The sequence below is a fragment of the Hoplias malabaricus genome, chromosome X2, assembly GCF_029633855.1.
Source record: "Hoplias malabaricus isolate fHopMal1 chromosome X2, fHopMal1.hap1, whole genome shotgun sequence".
Classification (NCBI taxonomy): domain Eukaryota; kingdom Metazoa; phylum Chordata; class Actinopteri; order Characiformes; family Erythrinidae; genus Hoplias; species Hoplias malabaricus.
Window position 1 is genome coordinate 24,508,539 of NC_089819.1, and position 12,164 is coordinate 24,520,702.

Sequence of the window (12,164 nt, forward strand, 5' to 3'; positions counted from 1 at the left end):
TAAACAGTATTAAAGGGCATATATCATGGAAATAAAGTTATTACACTTAAATGCAGTGTGCTGTAGGCTTGGGTATATTCATTCATGTTCATGTTATGGTAAAAATTAGGCGTATTTAATACTACTGCTTTCATTTAAAAAGAAAACATCTTAAAGACAGCTGATTTAATAACTGAATGATTTTTAAATTAAAAGGAATGATTTAAGAATATATTTATTTAATGCACACCACACCATTAAAAGGTTATGCCAAAGTTAGTGGAAATGAGTACATCCTTTTCAAACACGTATAAATCAATGCTCATATACCTCTATGTATCATTAGGTTGCCATGGGCGTCAAGAAATACATCCACTAGAGGGAGTCAAGCTTCTTTTAGCAACAAATATGGCGATGGTGGAGGAGGTGGTGACAATGTAAAGTTACTTACTACAAAAAAAAGGTGGTCTGAGAGGCCAATTAAAACAATGCAGCATGTGGATGGAGAACTGTTTTCACTTATTGTACCAATAGTTGTGTTTGTTTGAACTACTGACTGTTTCATCTGTATCCATATGCTTCCAGAGAACGTTCATTCATTCATTATCTGTAATCCTTATCCAGTTCACTCACACCTACAGACACTTTTGAGTCGCCAATCCACCTACCAACGTGTGTTTTTTGGACTGCAGGAGGAAACCAGAGCACCCGGAGGAAACCCACGCAGACACAGAGAGAACACACCCCATTCCTCACACAGTCACCCGGAGGAAACCCACGCAGACACAGAGAGAACACACCACATTCCTCACACACAGTCACCCGGAGGAAACCCACACAGACACAGAGAGAACACACCACATTCCTCACACACAGTCACCCGGAGGAAACCCACGCAGACACAGGGAGAACACACCACACTCCTCACAGTCACCCGGAGCAGGAATCGAACCACAACTGCGACACTACCTGCTGCGCCACCGTGCCGCCCCCTTTCAGAGAACATGCAAAAAATTAATGTGTCTATAACCTAGGTAATAAATTTCCCTTAAAATTACAACTTCAAAAGCATTGTGATGATCCACTGACCCCAGCTAGTGTCTCTCTTCCTGCGAAGATGGAACACTCATTGGTATGATGAAGCTCCGTGTATGATGTAAGATTATCCTCCGCACTAGCAGCTAGAGCGCTCAGTGCCACTAAACCCCTGACCACATTCCAGTGGCTAGGTACACACACACATCTATCTACATCTACTGCATCTATCATACTTTTTTCTTCTGAAAGTATAGCAAAAAGCAGTGAGGCTACTAGGTGGTTGTTCCCATCCTCTGAAGAGAATCAGCCTGCACTTTGAGCTACCTGGTCTGCCTTTCTCTCAGCTAAGCGTCTTCTCTTCTTTTAAGAAGGGGAGGATGTATGCCCCAGACCCATAAGTTTGTTGACAAAATGTTCACACATTCAATCAAAGATTTTCTGCAATGACTTTTCTATCGCATCCAGGCAGTTTGGGTGCATAATTTTCTTTACATAAAAAGCATGAGATGTTCTTCTTCTCACCCACTCAAGGGCACTAAAAAGACCCCTTATAAACCAGGGGGTTCACGCAGTTCACGTGGAGGCTGTTGTGCATACACAGTCCATCTCTGGGTGTTTACAACCGTTACCAAGTGTTACAGGCTGCAATTTGATGTGAAACCCCCACCCTTCCAGGGACTCATTACTTTTCAGATTCAAAGGGATTCAGCACTTGTTCTAGAGACAGAAATTTCCACTCTTTTGAGCAAAAATGCAATCCAAAGTATCCTATTTTGGAATAAAAAGGGAAATACATTTTTTAAAAAAAGGGAAAGATACTTATTCATTCCGAATGTCCACCCCCATAGATTTGTGTCTGGATTTCATCCTGGAGACTGGTTCACCACACAGTCGTTGTACAGGACCCCTACTTTCAAATAAGCATTTACTCATTCATTCATTGTCTGTAACCCTTATCCAGTTCAGGGTCGAGGTGGGTCCAGAGCCTACCTGGAATCATTGGGCGCAAGGCGGGAATACACCCTGGAGTGTGGTGTGTTCTCCCTGTGTCTGCATGGGTTTCCTCCGGGTGACTGTCTGTGAGGAGTGTGGTGTGTTCTCCCTGTGTCTGTGTGGGTTTCTTCCGGGTGACTGTCTGTGAGGAGCGTGGTGTGTTCTCCCTGTGTCTGTGTGGGTTTCTTCCGGGTGACTGTCTGTGAGGAGCGTGGTGTGTTCTCTCTGTGTCTGCGTGGGTTTCCTCCGGGTGACTGTCTGTGAGGAGTGTGGTGTGTTCTCTCTGTGTCTGCGTGGGTTTCCTCCGAGTGACTGTCTGTGAGGAGTGTGGTGTGTTCTCCCTGTGTCTGCGTGGGTTTCCTCCGAGTGATTGTCTGTGAGGAGTGTGGTGTGTTCTCTCTGTGTCTGCGTGGGTTTCCTCCGGGTGACTGTCTGTGAGGAGTGTGGTGTGTTCTCCCTGTGTCTGCGCGGGTTTCCTCCGGATGACTGTCTGTGAGGAGTGCGGTGTGTTCTCCCTGTGTCTGCGTGGGTTTCCTCCGGGTGACTGCCTGTGAGGAGTGTGGTGTGTTCTCCCTGTGTCTGTGTGGGTTTCCTCCGGGTGTTCCGGTTTCCTCCCACAGTCCAAAAACACACGTTGGTAGGTGGATTGGCGAGTGTCCGTAGGTGTGAGTGTGTGACAGGGGTAGACAATCTTATCAGAACACACCTGATCTCACTCCCATAATTAGTTGGTCTCAGTACAACAACAGAACATGGGACCCCCTGGGTGGTTGGAACAACAACCTGCAGCCACACCGACCCTCTAGAGAGACACAGAGGAAGATCAGGTTTGACCAGTCTCGTCCTGGACTTTGTCTGCCGAGTTTGCTGCCCTCTGGGGACAGGGTGGTCTTGTTTCATCGTGTGTGGGTTGGGCAACTCCAGACACCAAGGTTAATGTGCAGAGGGGATATATTTGTGCCTCTTAAATAATGCAATAAGCAGCAGGTGCCTTCAGTAGGCGATGGTTAGTCTTAGTTACAGTGCTGTTATTGGATATTCTTCTTTTCTGCAATGTTTATTTATACTGACTGTCAGCGTTATTGTTTTGTCATCTGTAAACTGCTATATAGGGGGTGGTGAGTAATAAGCAGGATGTTGTTTATAGCCCCAGTGTGAAATAACGGCAAACGACAGTCCAGAGTTGAGCAGCTTATCGCCTGTGTGTGTGTATGTGTGTTGAAGCTCCTCCCACAGTTGGAAAGACAGTTCTAATGTTCTTGGTGGTGGTGACTGTAGAGTAACCCAGCTCTTTATGCTCTGGATAAAAGCAACAATAGGTTTTAGTATTACCTTAAAATTACAGTTTCGAAAATCACTGTCGTGCTCCACAGACCTGTAATAGTCAGGATAGACCCTCTGTCACTGCTACTCCAGGCTCAGCACTGCAGAAACTGCACTATGTCATTTTCGGAGAAGGGCTGGGAACCACCCACCTTCCCTTTTGATCTCAGGACAATGCTGTAATAATAAATGACACTCTCCAACAGTAGGGGGAGCCCAGGAGCACTCTTAGATAAACGAACCGATTCAGAAAGAGTTTAAATAAATCTCCTAGAAGTCTAATCTCGGTCTAATCAGATCACAGGTCTGATCAATGACCAGCCACCAGTCTGTGGTGATTATAAAGGTCCCCATGGTTGGATGTGGCCCAGATCAAGGCCAGAATACTTCTATTGTTCAATATAAAGGCAATGTAGAGAGGAGGATAACTTTGTCATCCGTTTAAAAACTTTCTGGAAATTACACCTGAGGAAATGGAAACATATTTTTGTTAAGAAACTGCAGTGACGATTTTCGACACTAGGTGATAGCAAAGATCCACAGTCTGATCTCACTGAGAAACATCATCATCATCATCATTATTTTCTTCTCCGCTTCTCCATTTCAGGCCCGCGGTTCACTGAGAAAGTGTTCTAGAAAAACTTGGCTGCTCTGTGTCTGAAGATGGAAGCAAATGTCTGAGCAGTTAAAAACAAAACGTCTGATTAATTAAACCCCTACAAACTTAAAACGGAAACGCGCAGTCGACGGCTCATTTCACTCATTAAACTTGCTGTTACGGGTCTTGTATGTCTGTGTTCTTCTTTTTCTTTTCTTCTTTTTCTTGCTATCCCTCCCTGTCATTAGGTGGCGCTGTGGAGCTCTCGGTATTGCTGGGTGCTGAGAAGGTGTTTCCTGTGTTTGCCTATAAAGAAGCAGGAAGCTGAAGATGGTCACGCCCCTTTTTCCAATTGTGGATTGCCATGTGGCGTGAAGCTCGGTGATTGCTTTGTCTCTGTGTGAGAACCGTGTAGATCTGTGTTTCCTGTTGTTTGTTAGTTGTGTTCTGTTTATTAATTTTCTTGATCACCTGTGCCGGAAGAGGGTAAGCGCCTCTTGAATTTGTCTATTTTCTCCTGGTTCATTGATAGATAGAGTGTCAGATATATTCACTGTCACTGATTTGTTTGAGTAGCCAGGATAGTGTTGGGGTTGGAGTCAGTGTTGGGTTTTGTTTGTTATTTTGGCAGTGGCTTTTGTTTGCTGTTGTTATAAGATTTGATTGACACTTGATATTCACTGGAGGGTCTCTTTAAAAACTCTAACATGTTCCTCACAGAAAAGCTGAGACCTGAACATCTGAAGGATTCAAAAACACACAGAGATTAAAGGAATAAATCAAAACGAATTTAACTCATGAGCTTGGTATTGATAGTAAACATTGATACAGATTCAAAAACACAGAAATGCAAGATTAAAAGTGGAATGTAAAGCCTTCAAAAGTGTCACAGACTTCACAAAGATGACAGATTTAATCAATTACGTTCAATAAATATCATCTAAAACCCAAAACTGGAATGGTTAGAGCGCTTTGAAAATCACACGCCCGAATCCCGCGATCTTAACGTGAAGAAGAAACAAGAAACGACAGAAGAATGAGTTAAAACAATTCTGAGGAAAAAGACTGTTCGTTTAGTTCTGGGGAAAAAAGAAAGAAATATGAACAATCTTCATTTCTCAAACAAACCTACTTCCTTGATTTGAACTGATTTAGAAAGCCCTCGATCTAACGCTGATTTCGTAGACTACAGTAGCCATTAGGAACAGGCTCTCCATCGTGTAAATGGTGTTAGGAAGAAAAGGAAAACTTAAACAAGGTTTTAGAGCTTTTGCCGTTGATCAAACAATATCTATCTATCATTCATTCATTGCTCTGTGGTTCCAGGTCTTACCCAGAATCATTTGGCACAGAGCAGGAACACGCCCTGGACAGAGCACCACACACTCACCATGTCATTCTCACATACACACACACCTGTGGAACATCTCACACATATGACACATGTGCACACACAACAGACAACAGTTTTATACACTCACCCAGTAACACACACACAGTTTTATACACTCGCTCAGTAATACACACACACAACAGTTTTATACACTCACATACATACACACACAACAGACAACAGTTTTATACTCACCCAGTAACACACACACACAGTTTTATACACTCGCTCAGTAATACACACACACACACAGTTTTATACACTCACCCAGTAACACACACACACACACAGTTTTATACACTCGCTCAGTAATACACACACACAACAGTTTTATACACTCACATACATACACACACAACAGACAACAGTTTTATACTCACCCAGTAACACACACACACAGTTTTATACACTTGCTCAGTAATACACACACACACAGTTTTATACACTCACCCAGTAACACACACACACAGTTTTATACACTCACCCAGTAACACACACAGTTTTATACACTCACCCAGTAACACACACACACAGTTTTACACTTGCTCAGTAATACATACACACACACAACAGACAACAGTTTTATACACTCACCCAGTAACACACACACACAGTTTTATACACTCGCTCAGTAATACACACACACAAGTTTTATACACTCACATACACACACACACACAACAGACAACAGTTTTATACTCACCCAGTAACACACACACAGTTTTATACACTTGCTCAGTAATACACACACACACACACAACAGACAACAGTTTTATACACTCACCCAGTAACACACACAGTTTTATACACTCGCTCAGTAATACACACACACAACAGTTTTATACACTCACATACACACACACACACACAACAGACAACAGTTTTATACTCACCCAGTAACACACAATCTCTCTCACACAAACACACAGTTTTATACACTCGGTCAGTAGCACACACACCCACACACAGTTGTGTACTATTTCACAGATCCAATCCACCAACAGGTGTTTTTAGACTGCTGGAGGAAACTGGAATTTGGATGATATCAGTGAAATATAAAGATCAGGAATAACAGAAAATTCCTAAATCTGTACGCCTCCTTATCAAAAAAACAGCTTTCAAAATCACATTTCCCCATCACAGCTTTAGATCTGGGCTCAGAAATGGGCTCGTGATACTCCCTCGTGTTCAGTGTGATCCGCAATGTCAGTCTGACTTCAACAAAACACACTACGGCCAAAAGTCTGTGGATAAAAGCTTATTCAACCCTTTCTGATGAAGGAAAAGAAGGAACGGTGTTCATCCAGAGCGTGATTCCCCACTAACAGCCACTGAGGGCGGAGAGCGGCGTGGATTTGAGGAAATTCAGCCGGTGCTGATGTTGTACGTTGGGCTTAAGCTCGTGCTCGTAAGCTGCCCCAGAGGACCAAAAAGCATTGACAGTGCTTTTCTATGAAGATAAGGTTCATCTACAAACGTCTGAAGACACACGGCTCATAAAACAAAAACACTCTAGAGGACTCGGGGCCTCTTAAAGCCACTTATGGAACGTGCAGCATGGGGACATCTCTCCTGTTTTCAAAACATCAGGCAACACGTGGATCATAAAACTTCTATGAACTTCTAATGTTTACAAAAATATTATTCAGGACACAGCACTATCTACAAACTGATGGAGTGCCCTCCGAGTCCAAAACACGGTTTCAGATGTGACGCAAGTGTTCCAACAACTGATGAAGGCCGTTGATCGTCTTCACTGGGCAGCTGCGATGACATCATCCCTCCGATAAATCAGCTCAGTGTCCATCAGTGACTCGGATCTGGTATGAAACGGTGAGCAGGATTAAACTCAGTGGCTGCATATTTGACTGGACTTAAGGCAATCACAGTGCAAAGAGATGAGAGTGGGAACAGTGTTGAGGCTCAAATCTGTTTTCTACTGACACCTCCAACACTTCTGCAGTGCTTCAGTCTTTGGGCTAATATGTGTGTGTGTGTGTGTGTGTGAAGCCACAGCTCTTCTCACAGTAGTCCATCGTTCTCAAAACTGGAGTGCAAGAGAGAGAAGGCAAACGGTGAAAACTTGGTGCCAGTGCCACTGTAGAACTTATTCTGAAACTCCACCCTGAGAGAGAGAGAGAGAGAAAAAGAAAGCGAGAGTGAGAGGCAGTGTGAGACAGAACAGAGAGATAGAGAGACAGTGCGAGACAGAGAACAGAGAGAAAGTGAGAGACAGTGTGAGACAGAACAGAGAGAAAGTGAGACAGTGAGAAAAAGAAAGCGAGAGTGAGAGGCAGTGTGAGACAGAGAGAAAGAGACAGAACAGAGAGAGAAAGTGAGAGAGAGAGAGACAGAACAGAGAGAGAAAGTGAGAGACAGAGGGAGAGAGAGAGCCAAAGAAAGAGAGAGTGAGAGACAGTGTGAGACAGAAGAGAGAGTGAGACAGAACACAGAGAGAGAAAGAGAGAGAGACACACACACAGACAGACAGACAGAGGGAGAGAATGAATACACTGTTGGCAGATGATGTGTAGGGCTCTGGTTACCTTTCTGCTGGAAAACCTGGGTCTCAGCATCACATGCCACTAGCTTTGTCACGATACCTGTTTTCTGTGATCGATATATTTCCCCAGAAATAATTGCCATAAACTATATTACTGTCATTTTAAAGAGCATTCGATGCCACTGATATTACACTGCAATTACACCTCTTTCAAGATCAATTCACTTTCAAAAAAAAATATTAAGAATTAAGAATATTATGACATAGAAACTGAAAAACACATGTTGACATTAAATAAATGTTTTTTTGTTTTTTTTTTTACAATAAGTTGATAATGTAATTATCGTGAGAGACCTATAAGCCACCTTCCAATACATCCTTATGGACCATGTGAGACCTGGAGAATATCCTTCTGCTTAATTTTGGGCTTACGTGACCCTGCTCTGTGGAATACCCTGTTACTCAGGGTCCTGGGGATGGTGATCCCTGATGGCAGCAGATAAAGCTACACACTGCTGAGGAACTGTTTAAAGAGGATCTCAGTCCAGAGTCTGTGGAATTAACTGGAGCAATAAGATCAGACGCAGAGTGGACGCACCTTAAAATTTACACGAACTTAAAGGGGACGTCAACATTGGTGGGGAATCACAGTTCTCTGGTTTGTTTACGTTCAGAAGCTCTGCGGTTTTAAGGTGGAACAATACTAAATACTGAACTGGAATTAAAAATTAAATTAAATGGATGTTATTTTTTAATTTTTGGGAATCAGACTCTTCTGCTGGAGTGTGTTGTGAGGGAGTTTGTGTGTGTAACTGACCAGTGGAGACGGAGAGCATGGAGGAAGGCAGACAGTCCCTCCATCACCAGGAGGATGAAGACCGTGAGGACAGCAAAGAGACCGAAGACGGGAACCAGGAAGAGTACACCAACCCTAGTGTCCACACGCAGTCCCACACGCATCACCATCGCCCACAGCACCTCCGACAGCTCTGCGCGCACACACACACACACGTCATATGAATCAGCAAAGAAATGTACACACACGTCAGCACTGGTTAGACAGGTGTGAAACTTAATGAAAACATCACATAAAAACAAATAAAACCTAAAGTCCCAGAGTGACTCTGCTGTGTTTCTTCTGATCATTAACAGAGACATCCCTGCTGTATATTTCTGTGAGGCCCAAAATCTCTGGTGGCTCCTCTGTTTGTTTCATGATGGGAAGAAAATTGTCTGTAATACGCAGTTTCATGTTAGTGTTTCATTTGTGAACTCCCCGAAGCCTGGTGAACAATAACGTAACTTTCCCTCACTCAGTTTCTCACTCAGTCTCTCTCTCCCTCACTCAGTCAGTCTCTCTTCCCCTCACTCAGTTTCTCACTCTCTCAGTCAGTCTCTCGGTCTCTCTAACCTCACTCAGTCTCTCAGTCTCTCACTCCCTCAGTCAGTCTCTCGCTCCCTCACAGTTTCTCTGTCTCTCTACCATCACTCAGTCTCTCTCTGTCTCTCCCTCACTCACTCATTCTCTCAGTCTCTCTCTCCCTAACTCAGTCTCTCACTCCTCACTCAATTTCTCTCTCACTCACTCAGTCTCTCACTCCCTCAGTCAGTCTCTCGCTCCCTCACAGTTTCTCTGTCTCTCTACCATCACTCAGTCTCTCTCTCACTCACTCATTCTCTGTCTCTCTCTCCCTAACTCAGTCTCTCACTCCTCACTCAATTTCTCTCTCACTCACTCAGTCTCTCTCTCCCTCATGCAGTCCCTCACTCCCTCAGTCTCTACCTCACTGTCTCTCACTCCCTCAGTCAGCCTCTGTCTCTCGCTCCCTCACTCAGTCTCTCACTCCCTCACTCAGTCTCTCGGTCTCTCTAACCTCACTCAGTCTCTCTTCCCCTCACTCAGTTTCTCACTCTCTCAGTCAGTCTCTCGGTCTCTCTACCCTCACTCAGTCTCTGACTCCCTCAGTCAGTCTATGTCTCTCACTCCCTCAGTCAGTCTCTGTCTCTCTCTCTCCCTCACTCAGTCAGTCTCTGTCTATCTCTCTCTCTCCCTCACTCAGTCAGTCTCTGTCTATCTCTCTCTCTCCCTCACTCAGTCAGTCTCTGTCTATCTCTCTCCTCACTCAGTCTCTCACTCCTCACTCAATTTCTCTCTCTCTCTCTCTCTCTCTCTCACTCACTCAGTCAGTCTCTCTCTCCCTCACTCAGTCAGTCCTTCACTCCCTCATGCAGTCCCTCACTCCCTCAGTCTCTACAAACGGGGCAGTTCTAGCTCACTATTAAGAAATCAGAGTCCATGAACAATTTTACCAATCCAATGAAATGACAAAAACACACAACCCAAACATAATATTCCTAAAATATTCTCTGAGCACGTCATCTTGTAATCAGAGTCAATGGTGACAATGCCAGACAGTACAGGGACAATCAGAGAGTCCAATCACACACCACAGTTACTGGATGGATCACTAAATTAATTCAACTGTATTTTCTACATACTGTGTTTTTCCTAACACTGTGATAGTTATTAATAGTTTAATGCGATAATAGAAAGACACCAGGGAAAACGGAAAACGAAAAACCAACAACAGAAAAATCTATCATCAATTTACTAACAAAGCTTTGTGTGGTGGCAGTAAATTTAAAGCAGATTCTACAGGACTTTATGAAGCAAACAAGAACATGTCCATGGGGAAGTCAGAGAAGGACTCACGAGCGTGTGCCAGGCTCAGAGCCCAGAGTCTCAGGTAGGACGCTGTGTTAGAGATGCAGCCCAGACAGTATTCGATTGTGTGGATGGCCTGATGCAGGAACACATCTGCAAAATCAAACTGATGACAAAAAACACAATTACACACACTCATCAGTCATAACATTTACCTGAGCTCCACGTTTCTACACTACACTGTCCATTTTATCAGCTGACACAGACTGTAGTCCATCTGTTAGTGTGTCTTTAGAGTGGAGTGGATCAGACACAGCAGTGCTGCTGGAGTTCCTAAACATTCCACAAACCAGAAACATCCAGCCAACAGTGTCCTGTGTCACTGATGAAGGACTAGAGGACGAGCGACACACACTGTGCAGCGACAGATGAGCTACTGTCTCTGACTTTACATCTACAAGGTGGACCAACGAGGGAGGAGTGTCTCATAGAGTGGACAGAGAGTTTAAAAACGTCTGAACCACTTGCAGTAAAAAACATTAACTTTACATAAACGTTAGGGGACAATTCAATTATATCTGAGTTTAACACAGTTCTAAATAAAATACCATGGTAACATTGCAGGGATTCATGATATTTTACTGAGTTTCTTTCACTCACTCACTCGCTCGCTCACTCGCTCGCTCGCTCGCTGCTGTCAGATTTGACTGGCATTCCTCAATTCAAACTACAGGAACAGCTGACAACCAATGACCTGAGAGTGTGGAGAGCTTTACCTCTTCTGATTGGCCGTCTGAGCTGGAGTGACTGTCCAGGCTGTTTCCCTCCTCTAAATCATGAGACCGCATCAGAGAAATCTCCTCCTCACTGCTGCGCCTCACTCGTTCATATCCCTGAACATACGAGACGTTGTCACTTTATTTTACCGGGTGTGTTACGCCACGCTAGAAAGCTGGAAATTCAGTGGAATCCCCCTCCCCATCTCTCACACACACACACACACACACACACACACACACACACACACAAAACTTACCCTATACATGCCCATGCGATTCCTGCCCTTATGAAGCCAGTAGAGGTAGAGAGGTTTCCCCAGCAGCAAGACAGGAACACTAAGCACAGCAACAAGGACCAAAAACACTTGTAGTCCTGTCTGAGATACAAAAACAAAACACACACACAGACAGAAGTTAACAGGACCCTGTAACTGAGGATTTCTTAACCACAGTCCTGAAGAAAAACATCCTCCACTTATTGGTGTCTGTTCTGTACCACACACTCTCCCTCTGTGGTGGGGTGGGGGTACAGAGGTATGCTCCCCTCACTCCTCTTGTCACATGGCACAGTGTGAGCCAGACTGGGTGTCTGATGTGACAGACCTAGACAACCTGCGTTTTTCCTCCACTGCACTGAACGGTCCAGTGATGGAGAAATTAAACAAGGAAAAAAGTGTTTTATATCTCGTTTATTAAAGAAAGACTGTGCTGGCCCTCAGCCTCGCAGCTTTGGGGGCATTGTTTGTGATAAGGCAGCGCAGCCAATGAGGTGGAATTAGAGACCAGTAATGAACGGACAAAAATCATCAATAAAAAAAATATAAAAAAAGGAATTGTTCTTTAAGATGAGACAAAAGGAGGGGTCATTAGGACTCATAATTTTTAACATTTG

At 44.0% G+C, this 12,164-nt stretch overlaps 1 protein-coding gene across 1 annotated transcript in view; it reads right to left on the reverse strand.

Moving 5' to 3' along the window:
- Positions 1 to 4,731: 4,731 nt before the first annotated feature.
- The window catches only part of LOC136676495 (V-type proton ATPase 116 kDa subunit a 2-like), a 33,900-nt gene continuing 26,467 nt past the window's right edge, over positions 4,732 to 12,164 (reverse strand). Inside the window, exons 16-20 of the mRNA XM_066653569.1 lie at positions 11,530 to 11,649; positions 11,270 to 11,386; positions 10,542 to 10,659; positions 8,646 to 8,817; positions 4,732 to 7,450 (exon numbers count right to left, since the gene is read on the reverse strand). Of these exons, the coding sequence (XP_066509666.1) occupies positions 7,348 to 7,450; positions 8,646 to 8,817; positions 10,542 to 10,659; positions 11,270 to 11,386; positions 11,530 to 11,649 (630 nt within the window). The 3' untranslated portion in view covers positions 4,732 to 7,347. The remainder of the gene's footprint in view (positions 7,451 to 8,645; positions 8,818 to 10,541; positions 10,660 to 11,269; positions 11,387 to 11,529; positions 11,650 to 12,164) is intronic.